This window comes from Oryza glaberrima, chromosome 11 (assembly GCF_000147395.1).
Source record: "Oryza glaberrima chromosome 11, OglaRS2, whole genome shotgun sequence".
Lineage (NCBI taxonomy): Eukaryota > Viridiplantae > Streptophyta > Magnoliopsida > Poales > Poaceae > Oryza > Oryza glaberrima.
Window position 1 is genome coordinate 21,117,829 of NC_068336.1, and position 25,878 is coordinate 21,143,706.

At 39.9% G+C, this 25,878-nt stretch overlaps 4 protein-coding genes across 9 annotated transcripts; 2 read left to right on the top strand and 2 right to left on the bottom strand.

The window, feature by feature from the left end:
* The first annotated feature begins 2,603 nt into the window (after positions 1–2,603).
* Positions 2,604–4,053, top strand: LOC127753745 (barwin-like). The gene is made up of 2 exons (XM_052279170.1): positions 2,604–2,963; positions 3,662–4,053. The coding sequence occupies exons 1-2, from the start codon at positions 2,691–2,693 to the stop codon at positions 3,836–3,838; spliced, it is 450 nt and encodes a 149-aa protein (XP_052135130.1). The 5' UTR covers positions 2,604–2,690; the 3' UTR covers positions 3,839–4,053.
* A 2,923-nt stretch (positions 4,054–6,976) lies between these two features.
* Positions 6,977–7,876, top strand: LOC127755261 (barwin-like). Its single transcript, XM_052280919.1, has 3 exons — positions 6,977–7,073; positions 7,203–7,487; positions 7,580–7,876. Exons 2-3 carry the CDS (start codon positions 7,215–7,217, stop codon positions 7,745–7,747), a joined length of 441 nt encoding a protein of 146 aa, XP_052136879.1. The 5' UTR covers positions 6,977–7,073; positions 7,203–7,214; the 3' UTR covers positions 7,748–7,876.
* Positions 7,877–8,497: 621 nt separating this feature from the next.
* Positions 8,498–13,618, bottom strand: LOC127755260 (probable galacturonosyltransferase 4). Of its 6 annotated transcripts, XR_008012985.1 has the most exons (9): positions 13,374–13,618; positions 13,093–13,139; positions 12,928–12,978; positions 11,985–12,220; positions 11,489–11,846; positions 10,561–11,079; positions 9,780–10,114; positions 8,987–9,289; positions 8,499–8,843 (listed from the first exon to the last, which is right to left on the bottom strand). XR_008012985.1 is itself a non-coding variant. In XM_052280918.1 (7 exons), exons 1-7 carry the CDS (start codon positions 13,522–13,524, stop codon positions 9,839–9,841), a joined length of 1,638 nt encoding a protein of 545 aa, XP_052136878.1. In that variant the 5' UTR covers positions 13,525–13,618; the 3' UTR covers positions 9,467–9,838. The 6 variants fall into 6 exon arrangements, 1 of the variants encoding a protein (XP_052136878.1); XR_008012984.1 differs by having other exon boundaries at positions 8,498–9,281; XR_008012983.1 differs by having other exon boundaries at positions 8,498–9,289.
* Positions 13,619–17,838: 4,220 nt separating this feature from the next.
* LOC127754844 (CRM-domain containing factor CFM3, chloroplastic/mitochondrial) lies at positions 17,839–23,855 on the bottom strand. The gene is made up of 9 exons (XM_052280440.1): positions 23,120–23,855; positions 21,698–22,181; positions 21,468–21,598; positions 19,903–20,250; positions 19,369–19,525; positions 18,844–19,136; positions 18,561–18,620; positions 18,391–18,480; positions 17,839–18,293 (listed from the first exon to the last, which is right to left on the bottom strand). The coding sequence occupies exons 1-9, from the start codon at positions 23,825–23,827 to the stop codon at positions 17,916–17,918; spliced, it is 2,649 nt and encodes an 882-aa protein (XP_052136400.1). The 5' UTR covers positions 23,828–23,855; the 3' UTR covers positions 17,839–17,915.
* Positions 23,856–25,878: the final 2,023 nt, after the last annotated feature.

A 25,878-nucleotide genomic window follows, 5' to 3' on the forward strand; every position in this document is an offset into this window, starting at 1 on the left:
CCAGACAAAAGAAACGCACCGACCCATTGGTTGGCAGTATGCATGAAAATTGTGGAATGCAGTGCCATTTCTCGCTTGAAAGAATACTGCACTTTGGATGCGTGTGGTCTAGTGGTTAAGGTTTGCATTGCGTCTATTTGTCCGATCTAGTATGCCATCAGTACTTTAAATATAAGAAAATCTCGGTTATTTAATAGAGTTTAAGGTTGAGATGAAGTTGGTTTGATGTACTTTAGAGTTTATTACTGATTTGAAAATGTAACGTCTAGCCATGCATGCAAGTAACACTGAGTAATAGATACAGTAGTTGGATAAAAAATAATCCAACAAACTCCCTTATATTCGTGAAGAAATGAAGAAGTCTAATCCTCATATTTAAATTGTGGAAGGATGGAGTCATATATATACTTCCATATCCCGGGATCCACCTATCAATGAGATAATAAGTGACAAATGAATTTAGGTTTTATTTATAATGAAAATTGGTTATATTTATAGCCTCTGTCACTATAGGCACATCGCACCGGGCTCATAGATTTTTTTTTTAAAAAAAAGAAAAACTGAACGATTGCTTCATTTGAAATTTGGAATGAGCGAGCCTCAATCCCTGACACATCAATCACATGAAGTGCATTTGCGTAAACGGAAAGCTGTTAATTTTATCGACTTCGCGTAAACGGAAAGCTGTTATAATTTGACCGACTTCGCGTAAACGTTAAGCTCTTATCCTGACGTCACACTATAGTTCTGACTACTCCCTCCGTCCCATAATATAAGGGATTTTGAGTTTTTATCTACACTCTTTGATCACTCGTCTTATTAAAAAAATTTAGAATTATTATTTATTTTTTCTGTGACTTGCTTTATTATCCAAAATACTTTAAGCACAACTTTTCGTTTTTTATATTTGCACAAATTTTTTGAATAAGATGAGTGATCAAATAGTGCAAGTAAAAACTCAAAATCCCTTATATTATAGGACGGAGGGAGTATTAGACACGTTGTAACAATCTGTTGCGTGGATTGTTTTGCTTTTACTCGACATCAAACTTATTTATGTGAGAAGGTTTTTTTTTTACCAACCGATATATGCATCTTTTTTAAAATGGGAACTAAACTCCTCAAACAACCTAAAATGAAACTAAACCATATGAAATTTGCTCATATGCATATTTGAACTCAGAATTTTAGGATGCTACTCAGGTCATAGACAACATATCATTTAGCTAGTGACATCAAACTTGTTGACTTAAATATAGATGGTAGACAATATACCGTCAACACGTGACTTGGTGGATCTTAAAATATGTCAGTCCATAATTCAAAAGTGCTTATAGAGACAAAATATGCATGTGTACGTTCCTATATAAGTGAGTGTGCATATATATATATATATATATATATATATATATATATATATATAAGTACCTACATCTATCTTTCGTTTAAAATAAATAGATAACTATTTCCCCTTAACTCAATCGTCAGCGAAGAGCTATTTTCGCTAGCGGGTTTTAACCCCCATCTCTCCTTACAATTTTGCAAACGAAGGGCGTATGTCACCGCCAACAGAAAAAAACAAGGGATGTGTATTAAAAATTATTTTTTCTAGTAGCAGCAGAACCAGTCAAGATCTGCATGCTTCTCACTCCAATAGTCCAACTCGAAAGCCAATCACTGCAGCAGTCAACCAATTCCCGAGAACTTCACTGGAATTAAGACATCCATGAGACGCACATGTCCATTCGTGATCGTGGTGGTCGGTTCTTCCTCCCGTCAAACAAGACTTGACCCTGCAATAACTTCAGCTAAACTGGTTAGCTAGTACACAGATTGCATCCACTGTTTGCTATTCATCACCCACAGTCCAATTTTAAACTTTCAAATTTAATTATAGATAGCTCATTTTGATATTTTTCATCGTAGTTTATTTTTCAACATTGATTTTTATATCATTAAAAAATATATATAAAAGTTTTATTTATAAATTAATTTTTTAAGTCGTTAATAAATATTATGTCTTATAATCACTGGTAGTCGAAACGGTAGGTTGTTTCAGTTTCTAACTATGAACCTCTAAACATAAACAATACTTGTCAAAGTGTATGGAAATAAAATTTTAGTTTGGAACGAAGGTAGTAGTTACTTGTATGCATAACAATGCTTACTCATCCGTCCCCATCACGGAAAAAAAATCTTTTCTTCACAAAAAAAAGAAAAACTCATCCATCCCCAATCTATATCATATCTATCACATACAGTCATACAGATATGCAGCAATGCAAGCTCAGCTAGTCAGCTCTCACAGACAAGTCGAAACTTCTATTGATATATCCACAGATTTCTGGTCGATGGATCGAGTTAGCCTAACTTCTCCGATTGTACAAGAGATGTGCATTTGTTCGCCCAAAATTGCGGCTGAATTTGTATGCAATCAGTGAATATATATCCACGCAATTTGTCAACTTGGACACACAATTGGTTTTCCTTGGATACATGTGTGGAAATTTCACCGAAGTTGATTTTCAGAAGCAAGTGAAAGAGTCAGCCATGACTTAGACGCGTTTACCTCCTTCTGGCTCTATTTAAGCTTGTGGAATCGAAGCAACCTTCATTTCACTAGCATCTAGGAAGTGCACAACACATCTATAAATTGTAGAAACCACCTTAGGTCAGGTGAGACGACGGTCATGGCGATGACGAGAAGGGTGGTGATGGTGGTAGCGGTGCTGTGCGCGGTGGCAACTATGGCCATAGCGCAAGAGGCGTCCAACGTGCGTGCCACGTACCACTACTACCGTCCAGCGGAGAACAACTGGGATTTGGGGGCCCCAGCCGTTAGCGCGTACTGTGCCACGTGGGATGCCGACAAGCCGCTTGAATGGCGCCAGAAGTATGGATGGACCGCCTTCTGTGGGCCCGTTGGTCTGACTGGTCAGGATGCATGTGGCAAATGTCTCTCGGTAAGAATGCTTTATTAGTTTTTTCTTTCTTGCGTTGAGAAATGTAATACATATTAGATATCGAGACAAGCTTATAACTTTGACCATTGTTTTTTTTTTAAGTATATCACTACAAAATTAGCACCTTATGAAAGTATTTTCAAATAAAACTTATGATGATAAAATCCAACTTGTAAAACTACTTTTACGATATAATCTACTTAGTATCCCCCTCTTACATAACTTACACCGATTTTAACCACACGTCGTTTCTTAAAAGATATTTGCTCTGGTCCAACAAAAAGTATCTCAAGATACCAGTATCTCATGGTACCAAGATCCAACGATCGGAAACGATTTTGTACCATGAGGTACCGGTACCTCGAGGTACTTTTCGTTGGACCGTAGCAAATCTCTTCTTAAAAATCTATAAAAAAAATTAAACGATATCGTATTATCAAATTAATTTGCATGCAAGTATAATTATACTACTCGCATTCATAAAAGTATATAATTTAAAAGTTGTATTGGTTAAAAGTAAAATCACATTGGTCAATGACCAATGATGTCAAGGTAAAAGGGAAGGCTGAGGGTACAATCGAAGGGAGTAATTAAATGATGATATATAACAAACTTATCTGTGACAGGAGAGAGTAAACAATAAAATTACACATGATCCCCCAAGATATATGACCATGGAGTGTGTGTAATATTTGCAGGTGACGAACACGGCGACGGGGGATCAGATCACGGCGAGGATCGTCGACCAGTGCGCCAATGGCGGGCTGGATTTGGACTGGGACACCGTCTTCTCCAAGATCGATACCGACGGTCAGGGCTACCAGAATGGCCACCTCATCGTCGACTACCAGTTCGTCGACTGCGGCGATAACTAGTAGCTAATTAACCACTCTTCTAAAATTCCCTACATATATATAAACATTTCGGACAGAGGAGTAATTAATATATCTCTGCCTGATGAATGAATAAAGTGGCTGGTGAATAATTGTGATGCTAGGCTGCTGTAGATCGATCTGTTTACACATATCCTCGAAGTATCAATAAAATTGTGTGGAAATGCGATGGATTTCTGTGGCTAAAAGCCTAAAAAGAGGTTTCAGGTTTGGCAAGTTTGGCAGAACGGTTCACTAATTTCGGGTCAACGGGTCAGTGTTAATTTCGTAATTTGTGGCTCTGTTTCTGGCTGTGTTTAGTTTCCTCGTATTCCCAACTTTCCATCACATCATATCACGTCAAAAACTTTTCATCACATTAAAAACTTTCATACACAGATAAACTTTTAACTTTTGTTTTCAAACTCCCAACTTTCTTCAAACTTTCAACTTTTTTTTAGGAAAAACATGTGACACTGCTATGTCTGAGCTCTAACTTGCTTTGAATGCATCTATTTTCTGACTATTTTGTCCAAGTGTTCGTCTTGCTGACTCCAGACAAAAGAAAGGTCTAAATCGGATCGCACCGACCCATCATGGGTGGTTTCAAGACTCATGGAATGCAAATTGGAGAATGCAATGGTGTAACTAGCTTCAAACAGTACTAAACACTACTGCAATTCTTATAAGATTAGGAGGAAAACGCGGATATACATACGTGTCACCATACACGTACATCATACTCACACACTCGTAAATATGTTCCTAAGGCGTTTGGAGGGACATAGACTAGAGGTAAATTCTGATCTCGATAGTATAACCAAATAGCTGGTCCAGCTGAAAGACCAAATGTGTATTCAAGTGGTGTTTGAATATCCTATAAATGAAATGAAGTGTTTCACGCAAAACGAGATGGTAATACCGTATGATTAATTGAGTTTTAATTATTGCAAACATGGAAAATGGATTAATCTGATATTTTAGAACAACTTTTATATATAAAGTTACTTTCGCACGGAACGCACCGTTTAACAGTTTAAAAAGCGTGTCACGAATATCTAAAACTTAATCCACTTTTTTAAGTGGAAACGAACGGAGCCTGAAGGTAGTCTCCCAATAGCACAGGGGTTCTCATGTCTCATCTACCAGGCTACTTGTTGCAATACATATTGCTTTGAACCGGCCATTTAACCGGTTTAACTGGCCAACCAGTAAAACGAGTTTCAATCTCTTATAATAAATAACTTTGGTTATACACTCATGACTCTATCATCATATTGCACGTCTTTTACAATTATGGATGAATGGTCGAGTAGTCAAGGTTTACGTCTCTCATAAAAAATTACTTGGATTGCGTATCTCCACCTAACATTAAGATAATAAGTGATGAACGAAATTGGCTTCTTTTAATAATGAAAAAAGAATATACATACCAATATTTGGATGGGCCTCAATACCCACCCATGCATGTTTACAAACAGTGGCGGAGCCATCCAGGAGCCACGCTTAGGGCTCATTTGTATTATCTTGTTCTAATGTTATACTAATCCACGCTAATTTTAAAAATTTAAATAAAATTTACATGGAGTCAGAAACCCAAGCTTAGTGCTTGATCGAGCCTTAGCTGTCCTAGGCTTGGATCCGCCCCTCTTTACAAACCAACATTTTAGCTCCAAATAAAATTCACACTAATAACACTCTCTTCATAAGAGAGAGTTTAGTTTCACGGGTGGAGAATAATAATACTCTGTCATTTGTAGAGAATTTATATAGGAGTACTCTGGAGGTAAAAGGAGCAAAAAAAGAAAAACAGTCATGCTTGTCCGAGCAACAACTAGGGTACACTATTTCGGAATGCATAAATATACCATGGGTGACAAATTGTTAAATTTCAAATGAAAAACTTAAACAAATTCAGCTAGGTTTGCAAAATCGAATAGGATTTGAAAGTTTCAGCTGGTTAAATGTCCTACCGGGACCCTCCAGTAAACATGAAATTTAGTGAGTTTTGGAAATTTCCCCTTATCTCTGAAACATAGGAATTTTCGGAGGATTTTCATGAGATTTTTTTTATTACACGGCACACGCAGCACCACACTCACACCCCACGAATGCGTCACCTAACACATGCTCCAAGAGACGAAAACCAACGGTACATCCCTGATCTCAGTAAAGTTTCGTTGAAAGTTCATCTGCATGTGCGTAATATTTGTGGACACTAAGATTTAAACCCTACTAGGTAGAGTCATGCACCCACGACTCTACCACCACATCACTAGTAGCGGAAACTTTTGGTGTCCACTACATATAAAGCGAAGCAAAAGTCACATGGAGCCTGATTTTTTCCCCACTACTCCGTCAAAATTCCAAGCACTCGTGTACTTTATTGCTGCTGGAATTCCAGGGCACCACATCGATCTGGCCCTTGGGTGATTTGACGATTTTGCGCAACCGGCCGGCTGAACTGAACGACCGAGACGCCACATATCTGATAAGGTTGGAACGGCTGCTACACGTACGAACCAAAAGGATGACCAAGAAGGAGAATTTGAAGATTTTTATATATTAATTATGATTGTTTGATCGAATTCGTCAAAGGCAAAATCGGCCTGGCTCTGGCTGGCTGGCTGGCTGCTAATTCATTCCAGAAGGTAGCCAGGACCTTGGAGGTAGGACTAGCATTTACATGAATTTTCTTGAACCGAAGAACAATCATATCTTGGGTCAGTATTGTAGCACAAGTTAATTAGGACTTCAATTTACCAACTTATGTGCGTTCTAGCTCTATTTACCAACTCCTTGCCTGTAAAGGTTTGGAGATTATTTGGAATAATTAATATTGCTTGTGTTGATGTGTGTAATTAACAGATACTTGTAGTATTAATTCTGGTGTTTGGAACATGCGCTTATTGCTAATGTGCTACTTACATTCTTTTTTTTTCTTAGTACCCAGTGCTAAAAGAGTATTACACGTTAGGTGTGTACCAGTGCTTCCCAATTACTAATATACAGGGGAAGAGAAGAAGAAATGAAGAGTATATATGCTTCTCACTTGCAACCATGGAATGGAATTAAGACACAAATTCTTCATGTTGGAAAATTCCACAATGCACGGCCCTCACACCCCTATATATATGGTCCCAAAGTTTGATGCATACTCCCATCTGCAACAGAGAAAGATTGTGCCACAGTACAAACTACCTCATTCTCCATCAGGTGCACAATAGAAGAAACTAAGGTAAGCACTACATTGGCACCCATTCACCCAAGATCCCTATTTCTCTCTTCCAATTCTTCCTCTAGCATGAAGATAAGATTGCACTTATGATAACGGATTATCTTTTTATTTATACACATGAATATTTAGATTCTCAAGGTGATGGCGGGCATCACCGGATCTCGAGCACTCATGGTGGTGGCGCTCCTCTGCGCTGCCGCGGCCATGACTGCTGCGCAACAAGCATCCAACGTGCGAGCCACGTATCATTACTACAACCCACAACAGAACAATTGGGACCTGAACAAAGTGAGCGCATATTGTGCCACATGGGATGCCAACAAACCGTTGTCTTGGCGCCAAAAGTATGGATGGACCGCCTTCTGTGGACCTGCTGGTCCTAGGGGCCGAGACTCGTGCGGCAAGTGTATCCAGGTATTATTTTTTTTTCGAATTGACAATTGATTTGTACTTCAACATTAAATCTTAGTCGCTTAACATGGCTCGACGGTGCGCTAAATTTGTAGGTGAAGAACCGGGGAACAGGCGCGACAATAATCGCAAGGATTGTTGACCAATGCAGCAATGGTGGGTTGGATCTGGACTACGAGACCATCTTCAAGAAGATCGACACTGATGGACGTGGCTACCAGATGGGTCACCTTCAGGTCGATTACAAGTTCGTCAATTGTTGATTTGGTCATGCCTCTTTGCATGATCATATACTGGAATAAGAAATATATGGTGTTATATAATAAGATGGAAGAGGTTGGCACTCTGTAATCATGCCAAATAATGAATAAAAGAAATTACAGTTCAACAAAGATTGTTTCATATCATTAAATTTATATCCCCCTGTTATTTCATATTTTCGCAACACTATCGCGAAGGCCAAGCGCCAGCATGTGAAATTCCAATTTATCGTGGAATTGAAGCAACTCATGAACAAACATATACACACACTTTAATGCCCCAAGTTTAAGGGCTCGTTCGGTTTAGCTAAAATTGGATGATGGATTATGGGTTATGGAGGAGATCAGGTCCTGTTAACAGATGGACGTTGGGTTTATGATAATTATTCAATGGCACATACGAATGAATTAAATCTTAAAAAGTTGAAATGTTGTTTAAAAAAAATATTATCAGAATTCAGAAATGTTGATGAAGTAGGTTAATTCAGAAAAATCATATCTTAGAAGCTTGGGAAGGTTGTGCGGGATAATCCATAAATCCATCACCTATACCAAATGCACATTAGTGGCACGCTTCCAAAAATGCGGTTTCTCCCAAAACTTTTTCAATCATCATAGCTTAGGTAGTTAGGTTTTTTTTTTTCAAAATATTGGTTATCTTTATATTCTATAGTATTTAATTAAACCCTATAAGCGATAGATAATTCATCATCCACAATTTAATCTGTTTCATCACAAGTTTTAGGTCCGCTCCAACTAAACCTTGTGACCTAGGAAATCATTAAGATAATCCTCACGTTTGTGTCCAAATAGATATGCGTTTATGTCCAATCAAACATGCGTCGAGTTCATGCCTTCATGGTGATTTATCGTAAGAACTAGTGATGTTGAGTGGGCCTACGGACAAATACAAATTGACCAACTCTAATTCAACTAACACATCTATCATCACATTATGAACTAGCAACAATAATGTACATTTTTAGATGAAACATAAACAAAAATGATGGGCGAGTACCATATGGTAAGCACATGAGGTTGTCTGTCATACGACCTGAGATTCAAGACCCGGTCCTAACAGCAGGAGATATCTGAATATCTGAAAGTCATGGCGACAGATCAGAGAGCAATTTCATAGCCGCCATTGCTACTCATCCAGAGTCCAGAGACGTACGTAACATATTTCTGGCATATAAAAGTTTCATGCAAAGACCATAGATTTGGCACATCTTAAACACATACCTGCATCGACCCCCAGATATGTGAATATCTGACATTTTCTTTCTTCGTGCTAAGATGGATTCTCTGCTGTCCAAAACCAACAACTCAAATTGGTTTCTTCAGACAGTTCATTGCATGCGTCGGCTATGACGACCAGGGCTGTTTCATGATTTCATCCAGTGACACGCAAAAATGAGGCGCTGTTGTGCTGGACATCTTTGATCGGATAACCTGAATTGAGTCATGACGGTTGCTTGGGGTCTTGGAATTTGGCTTGGAAAGTCATATGATCATATCAGCTTGGATGGTTGTGGATCTGCACTTCTGCAGTACAGGGGTTAGAGCAAGAACTGCAGAAGAAAGAAATGGCTGGCCATTTCTGCTGCTCACTCTGAAACTGCAAATAGAACCATTGTGTGTATCTCCTGACAACTTCTCTACTGTTTTATTTGGGCCTGAAATATCTGATAAGAGTTCAGACATTCAACCCACATGGTAACACAAGTCAAAATGACAATGAATTTAATATCCATGGAAAAATAAAAGTAGTCTTTGGCATGAAAATTATCCCATCTCAATCTGGTTAACAGGCAAAAGAGGCGAATAATTTGCTGTTGGAAATGTCAGAGAGCTGCTTGTCCAAAACTTTCAATATTATTAGTGAGGTCATAGCCGGTTTTATTTAACCATGCCTTTTCTTCCTTTTGCACATTTTTTTTAACAAGTGGCTAACAATGTGCGGGTACAACTGAGTATAGAACAAGATGCTTGCTAAATCTACAAAAAGAATGAATAAGATTAGCTTACTACGTACGTATTGCAAAAACCGTGTATTCATGGGCCATTGTGTGGATCTTCTAGCTTCTACTGCTTCTACATGTGAATGTTGCACTGCTGCAAGTATGGGTTGTCATAGTCAAGGAAATTGTTCCAATAATCTCTGTACTTGGGAATGGAGATCTCCAGCCAGGGTTTGAGTTTTCCGCTGTAGTGGATCACGGCAGCCCTCTCAATTGCTTCTCTTCCTATGCTTCTGTCATGACCAAGCCCAAGAACATGCCACCGGTGGTCAAGAGGCACTGTTTGATTGTAGAAGACAAGCTGGCCCAGTGGCAAGCTCCCTGCTTTCCATAGTCTCCGCCTTTTGTCCTGCAAATTGGCAATTGAGATGTTGAGAAACAATGTTCACATAGAATGCTTTCTGTAAAAGCTTCTGGTTCTCTTATTAAGAAAAAACTTCTGGTTACTCCATATAGTTACAGTAAGCTAGATCTTCTACACAGAAAATGAATGTATATTTTGGTTCATACAACCAGTTTATACAGTAGAGTTGATTTTTGACCATCTTGAACTGCAAATAATTGTGTGCTTTTGCATCTCAACCAACATTTTAATAGTCAAACAGAAAATTATATATTTTCGAGAACCTGATGCCAGTACCCATGTGCTCCACAATGCATAAGCTCCCATACAGTTTAGCACTGCCAATGGACAGTTTAAACTACTGGAGTGAAAATTCATGCTTAAAATATCATTAAAATTTGCAATCAATGAAAACATTGGGTCAGATTAATGTGACAGGATTGTACACTTACAGCTTGAAACCACTTATTATAAGCTGTAGTCACCCCCTGCCTGCGCCATTCCTTAAGGTCAAAGATGTTCATCCCAAATGCACATATGCAAGCCTTTGCATCAAATTTGTTGATGATACTTGGATCAGAGAAATTAACAAGGCTCTCCAACTGATGATAACCATCACCAGAAGTGCATGTCTCAACAGCACCATTTACTTTACCCTTCAAATCTATCTCCCATAATCCACTCAAGTCTCTTTGGACTACAACGTCATGGTCCAATAGTACAAGTTTGTTCAGAGAAGGGAATACTTCTGGCAAATAAAAGCGCAAGTGGTTAAGTGCAGAAGTGTATCTTGGATCTCGGATGCCCTTCTGCTTAAATCTGAAACTGAAATCAGCTGGCAACCATTTCAAATGATCTAAGCTCTTGATTTGAATTGTGGCTGGATTTGGTGGGTTTGTCAGAAACCACATCATCATTGCAGGAAAATTCAGTGCATCAGTTACAATATGAAACATTATCCTTTTGGGATCCTGCCAAACAAAATAACTAAGATCAAACACAATTTCAAGGCATGAATAAAACGCAAGAACCGTTATACAAGATAATTCCTAGTGCAATCCTTGTTAGCCATATGATTATATGTGCTGCATGTTATCATACCACAGGAATAAACGAAATCATTGAAGAAAAAAGAATCCATCACAAGCAAGCCTTGTGTCTAATGTAATAGAACGAAGTCACAAGGAACTAAATTTAGAAAAGAACTGGACATGAAAAAAAAAACCTACATTACTAGTGTTTGAAATAACAGTTATAACTCCAAATTTATTCTGGAGAAAAAAATGGAAACAAAAAGACAGGAATCTGTAATTGCAAACCACACCTATAACTCCTACATAATCATGTAAAAATTAGTTATAGACAAGTCTGGGGTCTTACCTTAGATGCAGAAATTGTAGAGTTGACAACCACTGCACTCGCTAGCACATTGTCTGAGAATATTGCATAATGGTAAAGGTCACCCATCTGCATCGTGTATCTTTGAGGAAATTCACGTTCCTTCGGATCTAACAGGAAGTATTCTGAGGTAAGTCTCATTGCTAGGCAGTGATGGCCTTTTGGTAATGTCCTCACTGCAACCTGCTCAAGGAATGAAGTTTCGCTTCGATGGGCTCTGACCAACTCTTCGCTTTGATGTGTCATTGCACGTAACTTTGCTGTCATATGAGAACAATGTGGGTAGGCTCTTTGAGCTTTAGATAGGGTCATTTCCATTGCCCTAATTTTCTGCAGTGCACTGCAAAATTGCTTTGGTTTCAATCATAGAACTGACTATTGATGGTAACAATAGCACAACTATCCATATTTATTCTTGTGAGACTGAACTACTATTACAAATCAATCCTTTACTTGCAGATCATGGATTATAGCTTACCTCGTGGGTACACGGGAACTGCTGCTAAAGTGGCTTATCACCCTCTCTATCTCCTTGATTCTCAGCTTCAACTCCCGAACTAAATGTGCACTGCCATGCAGGGAAGCAAACTGCAAGTAGGCCTTGGCCATAATTAGCTGGTCTTGCATCATCCATAACTTCTCTTTAGTGCCAGGAGGAGATCTAGATATTCTTTCATCTGCCTCTGCAGCATTTTCATCAGTTTGTCCTTCTAACTGCAGAAAAATTAACTGACATCAGCTTCTCTTAAGTGCATTGATTGAATATTTATTCTATTATCCAAACCAGTCAAGACAAAACATTATCATTGGAGCAACAGAGCATATCCCACAGGGGACCAAAACAAAATCGATTGAATCGTGAACTAGGACAACTGTATAAAATGAAAAACAAAAGGATCACAAAAATCACTTCTTCAATTCACTTCACTCTGTAATGACAGAATACTAGGCATTCCCCACTCACCAGAAGTTATACTTCACTAAATTTGCATTGATTGGATATCTATACTAGCCTCCAAACACAGTTATTTGAGCTTGAGCAACATTACGCATATTGCTCAGGGATTCAACACAAAACTGTTTCCACTGTAAACTAGGACAAGTGTCAGAAATGCACAAAAAAAGGCACCCAAATCTCATCCCTAATTCAATTCACTTCACTCTGTCCTGTCAAAAGACTAAGCATTCCAATTACACCAGAAGCTATACTTGAGCAGAGATGAATTATCTCGGGTTAGAATAGATCACTGAGCACAACAAATTGATACTCTGACAGCACTCTGCATCGGTATGAATTGAACAGAGAGAGTGTCACTACTCCATTCTGCAACCACACTACTCCACCAAGACGAAATCGAACGAAAACCACACAATGTGTATACACATCCACATGCAGCTAAAATCGAGCAAACTTTACCTACCTCCTGTGCTGCTACGTCCTGCCGCTGTCTGACGATCTCCACCATCCGCCTCTGCAAAAACCAACACTGAATCAACAACTGAACTGAAGAGGAAAAAAAATGTACAGAAAATTGGAGGAAAAAAACAGAGTAGAATCGAATCGAACTAGCAATCGAATCACCCACCTCCTTCACCGACACATGGGTCCCTCCCGTGTGCTCCCCAACCGCACCTGCACCCAACCCCACCGCAAAGCCCATCGCCATTAGTTCGCAGCAGGAACAGCAAAAAAAAAAAAAAAAAAAAAAAAAAAAAAAAAAAAAAAAAAAAGCACGCGGCTAAATTAAGCAGCACGCCAGAATCAGAATCAGAGCACCAAATGCCTAAAGGAATCGCGAATCATCAGCGTCGGCGGCCGCCGAGGAGGACGAACGGACGAACAGACTGAGCAGATTCCAGCGCTCACCTGGTACTCCTCCGGGGAGGGCGCGGCCGTCGGGGAGGTTGAGGAGCACGACGACGAAGCCGCACGCCGCCGCGATCAGCACCAGCAGCAGCGCCGCCTCCCTCTCCCTCCCCCCGCCTCCTCCTCCACCGCCTCCTCCCCCAACCCTCATTCCACCGGGTCTCCGCAGCGCCGCCGCCACGCCGCCGCTCTCCTCCTCCGTCTCCTCCCTCCCGAATTCGCCACCGCCGCCGCTGCCGCCGCGAGTTCTCGAGTGGGAGCAAAAAAGAAAAAACAAAAAACAACCGAGGTGGGGGAGGAGGCAAAGGAATGGGAAGGTGTTCCCGTCTCGCCGACGTGTGGGCCCGGGTTGGGAGACCCGGTCCCACTGTCAGTGTGAGGTGCGGGGTGGGGCCCACGGGATGGGGGTACGGGGAGTTGGATTCGATCGGGGTGTGTCTCTCTTTCGTGGGGAGGACGGGTGTCAGGACGCGCTTCTGGAAATTCTCTTTTTTTTTTCCGCTTTTTTTCCATCTTTTATTTTTGGGCTTTTTTTCCTTATTAATGGAATAATGATGGTTTTTTTTTTGTGTGTAAAGAGATGGGGTTTCCATGTTGGAGCAATCATGGCTGTCCTGTTTTGTGATGTCGGTGGTACAATAGGGTTTCCATTGGGGGTGGTGGTGTTGCTGGTGTGGGTTTAATAGTTTTAGGAATTTTGCTCTTAAATAGAATGGTTAAAATTTGAGCTATCAATTGAATGGAGATGCTAAATTTTGCTCTTTAATTTAGGATCTGTTTGATAGAACTCCAACTCTTAAAATTAACTCTAGGAGTTAGGTCTAGAGAGTAGTTATGGAGCAGGCTAAACTCAGCTTCACCTAGCTACGTTTCCATTTTAGGTGGAGTTGAAATTATTTAGCTGAGCTCTAAACTGAATCTGTATCAAATAGACCCTTATACTTCAAACTATTGCTGCGATTAGCTTAATTTTCTACTCCCTCCATTTCAAAATGTTTGACACCGTTGACTTTTTAGTGCGTGTTTGACCATTCGTCTTATTCAAAAAATTTCAGTAATTATTTATTCTTTTTATATCGTTTGATTCATTGTTAAATATAGTTTCATGTACACATATAATTTTACATATTTCACAAATATTTTTGAATAAGACGAACGGTCAAACATGTGCTAGAAAGTCAACAGTGTCAAATATTTTAAAACGGAGGGAGTAATATCTAGTAGTCAGACAAAACCCCAGATTTGTGTAAAAGAGCACAATCGCTCGTAGAGAATTACCAAATAAATATGTATTGTCTGTCTCTAATTAGTTTATTACTCCCTCCATATTTTAATGTATGACGCCGTTGACTTTTTAACCAACGTTTGACCATTTGTTTTATTCAAAATTTTTGTGGAAATATGAAAATATTTATGTCATGCTTAAAAAACATTTGATGATGAATCAAGTCACAATAAAATAAATGATAATTACATAATTTTTTTAATAAGATGAATAGTCAAACATTGGATAAAAAATCAACGGTGTCATACATTAAAATATGGAGAGGTAGTACTTCTTTTTCGTTCATTTTTGCTGGAAATCCTCCTTGAACCTTGATTCTCTTTCTTCCTCTTATTTTCTTCTTTCTGTTGGATCTTCTTGCAATGCAGCCAGACACTTGTAGTGTAGTGCTGTGTGATTACAGCTGCACTCAACCTAGCACTCTCAAGCCTGAAACATGTCACGTGCAGTTCAATCTTACCAAGAAGCCGAACTCATCGCCACTCATTAGGTTGGTCACGTGAAGGCCACTTCACAGGAATTCAGGGGGATTTCTTTTCTTTTCTTTTTTTTAAATTTTATTTTGCTTGTCCCTTCCATTGGCCGGTGTCAAGTACGAGTACTTTGTGAGAATGGCTAAGTGTACTTTTTAATGATATGGACACTAGCTTAGATTATGTTTGCGCTAAAGTACGAAAGGTACGTGTTTGTTTGTTTGTTTGCTTGATTAATAATTTGCTCGGTTTCGTGGATATTGTTTCTGAGAGTCACATGCATATGGATTAGAGTACAAAAGGTAAGTGTTTGTTTGTTTGTTTGTTTAATAGTACATGCAATTTGATTTTGATTAGTACTAGTAATTGGGAGTAGCTAGCGGCTAGCCAGGGGCTGCGAATGGATCCTTGCATTTGTTTTGACGTGCTAACTAACTAATCTGTTTGGCAGAACATACTCCGTCGAAAAAAAACCTAAACTAAAATGGGATGGAACATAATCTATTACAGTGAATTTGGATAGGAGAATGTTCATATTCATTATAGTAATAGATTAGCTAATCTCGTTCTAAGTTGGGTTTTATGAGACGGGTGAAGTGGGGAGAAAATCTTAATTACACATTAGATATTCTTCGGTCTAGTCTACACCTCCAATCTTACTTACAATATCAAATTAAAAATAACAAAGAGAAACTACTTTATTGGAGCAAATTAAGAGAAGTGGGAAGACATCAATATAGGTCTAAAATCACCATGTACACAACGGATGCATAGTATGAATATTTGCCTCCTCTACAGTGGATAAACTTAATTTTGCCTTATAATTGTCAACATGGTGAAGAAATGTTAATTGGTTAGACGACAATTGGAGCCAATAAGAAATATTTTCCTTCTAACTCGTGTGGTAGGTCTGTGTTATCCCAACTAGAGTAATCTAGGTGGGGGGACTATTTGATGAAAAAATTAAAACACCCACGATATTGAATACTATGCAATATTGATTCCACATCTTTTTTTTCTACAATTCGTAACACGGAGTTGCTACCAGACTCTTCGATTGAATAAGTCGATAAATTATATATAATACTATTATATACATTGAATGCAACAATACAAAATAAGTAAATCACATGACCTCATGATTTCAAGTTCCTTTGATCCTATCACTTATGTACAATATTTTTACATACTGTACCAACTATTTTGTGTGTGTTTAGAACGGTCATAGTACTTTTCAAAAGTAATTATTCGTAAAATTCCATCCCTCACACCATTTATTTATGATTTGCACCTATGCTTAGACTTAGTTCTTTCTCCTAAGGCTCCCAACTCTCATTTCTAGTTTTTTCACTTTCACGCTTTTTAAATTAGCTAATATATAATTAATCATGCGCAAATCACTCTTAACACTATCAATTGAACTGAGCCCTAGTGTAGCAATTGAGTTCCCCTGCAGTACTGCACAAGACTGACATGTGGGCCCCACAGCCATGCAGTACTGCAGAGGACCTGCATCCTCTAGTGTAGAAGCACTACTACTGAAAGAGAGAGTGAGAAAAAAAAAGAAAGAAAAACCCATGGCTAGTAGTAATTCCACTACGCGCGGCGTGTGTCGCGGCTGGGTTGACAAATTTCGTTTCCTCCGGGAGCATTTGCCTTGGGAAGCGGAGCCCAAGCCACAGCCACCGGGTAGTGTGGGGGTGTATCCTATCCTACGCGATCAACAGCATCGGATCGAGCGCTCTGGTCTACTGTACTGGTACTCTCCCTCCCGATGACAAGTGGGCCCGGAGCAGCGCCAGCACGACTGCAGCACACGGAGGTTCGCCGCCGCGTCAGGCGGAGCCCTGTTCCATTTGCAGCTTCAGCAGTAGTATGTTCGTGGGCCGGGCCGGGCCGGATCCGGCGTGGGTCAGCCAATCGTTGCTCGCCACGTCAGAGAATTACAGTGGTTGAAAGAAAATCTACTCCTCCCGTCCAGCTCAAAAGACAAACTATTTTTTTTTTAGGTTTGACGAAATTTGTCGAAAAAGTAACAACATTTACGATACCAAATTAGTTTCATTGAATCCATTATTAAACATACTTTTATGGTGTCTATAAAATTGATCAAACTGAGAGTGTATTATACTAACATGTATTGGAGGGAACTATTTGACTCTTTTAATTTGGAACACAGGAGTTCTCTATACATTTTAAACAATTACTCCCTCCGTCCCAGAATATAAGAAGTTTTAGAGTTAAACACGATTATTAAGAAAAAGTAGGTAGAAAACGGTGAAGGATTGTGATTGGATAGGTAGTGGAGGTAGATGGGAAAAGTAAACGGTGAAGAGTTGTGATTGGTTAGGAAGAGAATGTTGGTGAAGTTATTATATTTTAGGACAAATCCTGAGGACTAAAAATTGTTATATTTTAGGACGGAGGGAGTACTAATTACAAGGATCATCAGGGCTTCAGGAAGTTGCTCCTTTTACTCTGCTGGTGCTCCTGATGATATGTAAAAGTGTAAAACATATTTCTAAGCAATGAAATTGGACCAAAATATAGTCCATAATAAGATCTCACGCACAAGATTCATGTTGGTCTATATGCGTGTAGATCTGGACTTTCGGTCAAAAAAGCCAGTGAAATCAGCTCCAACGATCAAAGTCAATCAGGCTCCAGCTTGCAGTAAAGACGCCAGTGAATGCAGCTCCAAAAGATGTAACGAAAGCAGCAGCCAACGATGGCACCGACCAAATAAATTGGGTAGTAGTCCTATTTACGTGCTGTGCAGTGCATCTAACTACATGTGTTTGTCAGTTCAGTTGATTGCTCACTGTACGAGTTTCTGCTGTCAAGGGCACTCCCTTTACTTTTTACATCTGGGTCACCCCTCCCTGACAGTGAAACATAGTTTTCACTGTCTGAACTACCAAAATCCGTGTGGTTGTATAGATCACCATCAGAAGTAGTCGGAGGCACATCATCCTCATCATCGTTTTCATAATCAAAACCATCCTCTTCATCATTGTCGTCGTCTTCGTCATCGTCCTCGTCAGAGTAGTCACCCTCGTCGTCAGAATTGGCGTCGCTGCCATCAAGGGAGGTTCGATCATCACCGTTCTGGACAGCTACCGAATTGTCGAAACTCCTGAGGTAGGCCTCATCATCCTCATCCTACAATAGCAGAACCAAGTGAAGTTACAACATTTTCAGGAAGGCATCAGCAAAGGGTGAGTTGAACAGAGAATGTTGTGGATCCAACGCAACTCACCTCCACATCTTCCTCGTCACTGGAATAAGCAGAATCAAGTTTGGCATACAACTCCACATCTCCTTCCTCTTTCACCCCTTCCATTTGGAGCTAAAAAGAACAGAAATTTAGCATGGGACACATCTAGCGCGCACATATTTTGTGTAGGCTAAGTTGGGGAACAAACTTACCAGTTCTGCTTTGAGCTTCTTTACTCTTCTGTTCAAGGTTGTGATATGATGACTGAGGGCCTGTTGCAGAGAACAGCAGAATGATGTTAGTGGCTGTAATAAATGGGTTATTGTTCAGAAACTGTTATCAATTTTGATTTTCAGACAGTGAGGGTTACTCTAGCAGAATACTACATATGATGCTATAACAGAATCAGTTTCCCTTCCTTTGGAGTACCTAACTTTATGATACGTGTTGAATACCAAGTAAACAATCTTAGCCATCCAAGAGTCAAAACAGTACCTCGCGTCTCTGAATTTCGATGGATCGAGCTAAAGCCTTCCGCTTTGACAAAAGATTCCTGGGTCTCAGCTTAGAAGGGCGTGCATAGTCCTTCCCACGGAACACAACGATGGCATAACCTTTGGAGACTTTGTCCACAGAAACTAAAATACCCCCACTCTCAGCTTCAAGAGACAATGCAATCTTCTTGACATCTCCAAAAGACTTTGCTTTCACAAGTATTTTCACTAGTTCCCTGTACTTCCAGTGCAAGTGCATATTTTCAATCGTGCCATCAAAAACTCCTCTCCTGCCTGAAAGCGGTACAATAAAAACTTAGTACGTAACTTTAAATGCAAAAATAAGGAACACTGTGAAGACTACATGTCATGTAGATCAGATCATAACAAAATGAACACTACTTAGGAAACAATACATGGAAGGAATTGCAAATAAAAATAATAATATACTGGGATCCAAAAGGCTTCTCAGTAGTACAAAATCAAAACAAAACAAAATGGCCCGAAACTTTTTATTAAATATTACCAAGGAGCAGGAATGCCTTCATCCTTAGACCAAGTTTCCGAAACATGAATCTCTCTTCATCTGTTATTGTTTCAGGCGGTTGGATACCTTCAGTTGGCTTCAGGGCTGTCTCAACTTTTCCAAGGACCCTTTCAGCTTTTTCTATCTTCTTCTGTGCCTGCAAAAAAACAATGTGATGCAAGCATTTTAACTATACAAGCATAATTTTATGTGTACATACTAAATAGATTGCAAGTAAATATGTGGATTTGTACTCTACAGAAAGAATACAAGTGAGAGCTATGTCGATTTCCCTAACTTTCAACAAATAAAGTTTTATCACATATTAGAAAATCGTAATTGTAGTGTGTTGGTTTTGTTTTCTGATGCAAGGCTAGTCTGTACACCATATAAGTTGCTATATTTATCTTGAGATATCTAAACTGATCTAAAATGCAATCTTGCTATAAAAACTGGACTGTTCAGAAGATGAAATCCTACAAAGCGGACTGATAAATTTAACAAAATAGCCTTACTACTCAAACTCTCACTTACAAGTTGGAGCTTCCACTCTAGCTTCCTTACAAGGTCAGCATGTCTTGCAGCTTCTACAGTTCTAGTCATCTTGTTCTCATAATTCTCATCCAGTTTATTTCCATATTTAGAGTTAGCCTCAAGAGTTTCTCCAAGGGTACCAGCCACAGTAGGCTCTACAGGTGCCTCAGTTCTGGAAGAAAAGGAAGACGCTGCATTTAATCGCGCTTGCTCCTCATCTTGTAAGGACTTTGCCCATCTTTCCCTCTCTAGCAGTTTCTCCGCGAGTTCTGGGGACAAGAAATCCTTTCCTCTGTAGAAGACCATAAAGTCATTGTTCCTCGAAAGCATTACACCACCTGTCAATTTCTGGTGTACAAAAAGAGCATCATGAATAATCAATTCATTCCTTAACAACATACGAAATTGAATGGTGAAAATATTTTAAGAAGTTCAATGATCTCCTATATCAAATAAAGGCTGTGAAATTGTATTAGACAAACTGTCTCTGAATATGAGGATTCAAATGTACTAGATATGACTGGTATATGTGTATAGCTGTATACATGTCAAAGTAAAAAATAGGACTATAAGTAAAAATAGGACTATAAATCAGGTTAATTGACATGTTGACATAATTCCAATTTACCCTTTTGGCCCTTCCAAGAGGCAGCAGTAAATTACTACTAACAGTTAAGTAGTTAACAACTTGAGAAGCTGATAGAGTATACCAGGCAGGACAGGACTTCATAAATCCTAAATAATATAATCTAACCCCAAACAAAATAGAGGAACCTCAACATTGCTGCAGAAGCCTATGTTCAGCCAGACATTAAAAAGGTGTCAGGTGTAGTATAGCATATGTAGTGCTCATTCAACTAAAGATGCATGAGTTATTTTATATACTTGTATGCACAAATTACCAAGATGTCATAATCCAAGCAGAGGTGCAACACAATTACCCAAAACTATAACTCTTGCTAATGCCTTCCCCCCAATCATCATGGAGTTATATCACCATAAATATTCACCTATGCCTCACAAAGTTCTTTGCACCCATTACCAACTCCAACGAAAATAAAAAAATATTTCTCAGCTCCTTGGAATCATCAGTCAGTAGCTATCTTCTGCCCCACCTAAACAAATGAACTGGAGCTACAAATAACCATTCAGAAACCAAACATCCAGGCATGTATCAACGCATGGTCTCTTTCCAGATCAAAGAGAATGATATAACATATAATTGACTTCCAATAAATACATCAAGGTCCTAGATTCCATAGGCTATATTCTCTCAAACTCAAACGGACACAACATATTAAATTAGCTAGACAAATGAAATGCAGACTTTTTCGAGGGAAATGAAAGGCAAAAAACGAGGTGCATAAAAGTATAGGGTTCTAAAAAAAGGAGGAATATAATTGATGTTGTATCTTTTATCTCAATATATGTGAAAGAAAGGACTCGAAACATTTATGTTGCATGCATAAACTTGTACTGTGCTGTTGCCAAATCGATGAACATTTCTAAGCTCTAAAGCACTAAATATGCCAAGGGGATAGTAAAGTTAAAGAGTGTATATATACCTTTATATCTTCAGCCATCCTCTCACTTGTGGTAAGCTGCACTCCTCTTTTCAGAGCAATTTTTGCAATAGAACTTTTCTCCCACAACTTCACCATAGCAGCTGCTAAGCCTTGGAGTTGCCTGCTTCGCCCTAATATTCATCAGAAAAGAAAAGGGTCACTACAAGTCTACAACATAGTAAGAATTGATTGAAATAATAATAATTAGCTAAAAATGATAGAAAAGGTACCAAGAGCAAAGTGAGGTGGCAGCCCACGGGCAAGACGCCGTAAATTTGTAGTGTCCCTTCTGCTGAGAGATGGCCGTACTCCATATGGTAGAACTCTGAAAGGGGGCTTATATCCTGGTACAGTTGCAGGAAGCAAGTCTGCATCTACTGGTGATGGATCAGGTCTTGGCCAGTCATCGTATCTTGGTCCAAGCTCATCCAATAGCTTGTCAATTTCATCTTCATATTTGATTTCTGGAACTGGTTCAACTAGTGTATCTTTCTCAGCATTAGATACCAATGCTCCATTGTTGTCTTGCATCTCGTTTACTTTCTCATTAGGCAGCAACGAATGACCAGGTGGCTCTTTGATGGAGGACTTCATACCAAGAGTTTGTGTATTCTTACTTGTTCCTTTAGTGGGCTCAGGTATGTCATAGGCTACTCCCCTGTACAGAGAAACAGAAGTTCCAGACCTCCATATTACCAAACCCCCTGTTTTTCTCTAACCGCCATCAATCAAAAGAAACAGAGATCAGATTAACTAGAGTTACCAGGCACATAACACATATATCCAAAAATATCTGACAGGTTGGTTGCAGAATGAAGAAATGAAATACCATATTAAGAAATTTATACATTCAGTGTACATGTTAACAGATCCACAGTAACCTTCGGTTGTATAATTTCCACTTAGCCGGTAAGTCAATTTCTCTGTTATTTATCATGGGAGCTACATTACAGCAGCAAAAATGGAATATTTATGCAGCATACAACATCTTGCTTTCGACATTAGTCCTCAATTCAGTTTAGTTCCAAAATTTGATTTTATAAGCATGAGATTTGCTGAAATATTTGCTTGGCATTTAAACGTTTTTCGTCAGAACCATTTTACAACAAAGCTAAATAATAGCACTTGGATGTCAGGTGCTCAGTTGAACAAATTCAACAGCTGGGAAGAACTGGAGTGAGCAAACAACAGTATCAATAATTATCATAGAGACCAATAGTTATAACCACTGTAAACACACCCGACCTTCACTCTCCAGTTCATCACAACAACCGAATCTCTTTACAGGCTAAATGGTATTGCTCAGGGATAACTTCATAAGCAATTTATGAAACAAAGCGGTGAAGTAAACCGTGCTCAACCTCACATTTTGTGCTTAAGCTTCCCAAGTACCAAATCACTAAGAATTCTACCAGTAATCAAATCCTAAAACTCCTGTAGTTCACATAGGGCATCAATACTAGTTACAACTCCACTAAGAAAAACTGAAAAGGTCACCAATTCTAAATTTATGATGCAGCGTGAGCGTCTAGCAATTAGTTTAACTTCTGAGAAATGTTCCAGCAATTCAGCATTTTTCCCGCTTGCAATAATCTATGGTGCTGCATTAAACAACTTCAAGGAACACAATAATTGCGAAATCGGCTATGCACCTCGAGTATCTCGTGGAAGAGGCGCATGTTGAGCGCGGGCGTGCCGGTGACCTTGATCCTGACCACCTCGTCGTTCCTCCACCTGTCCCTGATCCTCTCCACGATCTCCCTGGTGACCCCGGCGCCGCCCACCTTGATCCTCGACTTGAGCCTCATCCCGGCGTGCCTCAGCCTCCTCAGCTCGGCCTCGGGGAGCGTCAGCTCCGCCATCCACGCCTTCGACCTCGCCGCCCTGGGCCCCGCCTCGGGCGGCGGCATCGGCAGCTCCCACGGGAACCGCGCGTCCACCAGCGCCGACTCCGCGTCGTCGTCGAACCCTCCCCGCGCGTTCGGCACCACCCCGTCGTCGACGCGGAACACGTCCTCCACCGAGCCCCTCGGCGGGCGCGGCGGGAGCTCCGGGGGGGAGTAGGAGTAGCCGGAATTGCGGAGGCGGGAGAGGATGAGGGACATGGTTGAGCGGGAGGAGGAGCGGCTGGTGCCGAAGGCGGCGTCGTCGTCGGAGTCGGAGGAAGGGGAGGGCTCCGGGCGGAGGTCGAGCGCGGAGGCGGGGCGGCGGAGGGGGACGCGGCGGCGGTGGGCGGTCGGCCAGGCGGAGAGCCATGGGTAGGGGGAGGTGGTGGAGAGGTGGAGGAGGCGGTGGAGGCGAGGCGGGTGGTGGAGGTGGAGGTGGATGGAAGGGGAGATGGCCATGGCCGCGGCGGCCATGGGTGGAGGAGAGTAGAGGTGGGTTTAGCGGGTGAGGATATTTTGGAGCGGGTTAAGGGGTATCTCGGTTAATGTGAGCCGTCGGATCGGAGATCGACAACTCCGGTTGTAGTTTGAGCTTCTTAGAGCAAGTTTAATAATAGTATAGCCAACTAATAGCTCCAATTCATCTATATAGCCAATCTAATAGCTCATTTATACAATAGTTACATACTACCTATTAATACTTGGTTCCACCTGTCATACACACACTGTATCTTGTAGTCCATACTATAGCTGGCTACAAATCTGTAGCCCGCTGTCGTTCTCTCTCCTCATTTATCTTCTTGCAGCTGGCTTATAGCCTACTATTGTACCTGTTCTTATTTTACTCGGTTACCACTTTATTATTACAGCATAAAACCAGGACTAGCAGGCCGTATGGTCACGTATACTCAGTAAATCACGATTGCTCTAAAAATATTTAATCTATACTACTAGGATAAAATAGTGGTGGTGGCAGTCTGTCAGCGACTCACCATCACTATTTTTTTTATTCTAAAAAATAGGTTAATTGGATACATGCTATTATAAATTTGGCCTGCTGTTCTATTTCCCCTGCTATTATCCTCATCTTGGTAGCAACTTATAGTCAGCATTTGTTTCAGGGTTTTTAAGTCTTGGTTCGACCCATATCATCCATGCTAAGATTCAACCACCTAAATCGCAACCATTTTGTGAGTACATGTATATATATGATTTCACTTATGATCCTTTCCCATTCTTGCATTTCAGATTACATCCTCCGACAGTGGCAAAGAGCTTACAACTGATATTGCCTCCGGAATGAAGAAATCAGCTAAATTTAGTATCCATCTCTATCCAATTGAAACTGCCTTCTGAAATTTTATTCTGTTCACAATTAAGTGCAGACACCTGGGCACAATAGAATCACACAATCCACGGACATGATACAATCACATCAGCTATCATATGACAACACGATTAGATGGCTAAATGAAACCAACATTTGCATTTACTCTGTAGTAAAGATACATCTCACCATATACTCATAAAATCTAAAACCTCATCTATGAATCACCGTTCTGTTCAAACATCTATATTCTTATTTTTTACATTATATATTTTAGTTCCCTTTGCTAACATAGCATACCAGCTACAGTCAATCTTCGATCGTATGCATCCTGATTATAACTATCACTCTCTACAAACTACCATTTACCTATTTTTCCCATAGGGACCACCAAACGTGAATTCAAGGATCTGTGCATTTGTGCAAAAAACGTTGAAGTCACATCTGACATAAAGAACTACATCAAAGACATCGAGCAGTTCCTGAGCCATTCAAGCAAATTCTACATTGTCACTATCAACACCACGTTCATGGAGCAAGATAGGATAGTAAATTCTTCCACCTACTATTCAGCTTTTAGTAAATGTAATTAATACTTCCTCCGTTTCATATTATAAGACTTTCTAGCGTTGTCCGCATTCATATATATATGTTAATGAATCTAAATTTATAGTCCGCATTCATATATATATATATGTTAATGAATCTAAATTTAGATTCATTAACATATATATATATGAATGCGGACAATGCTAGAAAGTCTTATAATATGAAACGGAGGGAGTAGCTATTCTTCCTTTTATGCCTGTAACAAAAAGCTAACATGCAGTCTCCATCACAGTACTTTACTAAGGAATTTTCCCAGAAGTACATACAGCCACTCATGGAAGGCAAGAAAACAGTCAACATCCAGGTCCAAACAGCAGGAAATGATTCAACCACCATGGTTTTACATGTATCAGATGGTCGATGCAGCCTAAAGAAAGGATGGACAAATTTTGCAGTGCAGAATAACATACATCTTCAGTCCATCTGCATCTTCCACTTTTATAAGGCAACAACAATTGGTGTTCTATGAAGACCACATCAATGCCTTGTGTTATCATAGGATAATTCTTTTGCTGCAACTCGACTGTAAAATTCATCACTATGGAAGTAAACTACTGACTTTCCCTCCACTATTATGCCACCCTAATTA

Excerpts from the sequence above, each read along its gene's own strand:
- LOC127754844 (XM_052280440.1), bottom strand. The coding sequence starts at position 23,827 with ATGGCCGCCGCGGCCATGGCCATCTCCCCTTCCATCCACCTCCACCTC. Across the intron at positions 22,182-23,119 it reads TCTTCCACGAGATACTCGAG|AGAAAAACAGGGGGTTTGGT; the intron begins GTGCATAGCCGA and ends GATGGCGGTTAG. Across the intron at positions 20,251-21,467 it reads GGATGGCTGAAGATATAAAG|AAATTGACAGGTGGTGTAAT; the intron begins GTATATATACAC and ends TTTGTACACCAG.
- LOC127753745 (XM_052279170.1), top strand. The coding sequence starts at position 2,691 with ATGGCGATGACGAGAAGGGTGGTGATGGTGGTAGCGGTGCTGTGCGCG. Across the intron at positions 2,964-3,661 it reads CATGTGGCAAATGTCTCTCG|GTGACGAACACGGCGACGGG; the intron begins GTAAGAATGCTT and ends TAATATTTGCAG.
- LOC127755261 (XM_052280919.1), top strand. The coding sequence starts at position 7,215 with ATGGCGGGCATCACCGGATCTCGAGCACTCATGGTGGTGGCGCTCCTC. Across the intron at positions 7,488-7,579 it reads CGTGCGGCAAGTGTATCCAG|GTGAAGAACCGGGGAACAGG; the intron begins GTATTATTTTTT and ends CTAAATTTGTAG.
- LOC127755260 (XM_052280918.1), bottom strand. The coding sequence starts at position 13,524 with ATGAGGGTTGGGGGAGGAGGCGGTGGAGGAGGAGGCGGGGGGAGGGAG. Across the intron at positions 12,979-13,092 it reads CCCATGTGTCGGTGAAGGAG|AGGCGGATGGTGGAGATCGT; the intron begins GTGGGTGATTCG and ends TGGTTTTTGCAG. Across the intron at positions 11,847-11,984 it reads AGTTCCCGTGTACCCACGAG|TGCACTGCAGAAAATTAGGG; the intron begins GTAAGCTATAAT and ends GCAATTTTGCAG.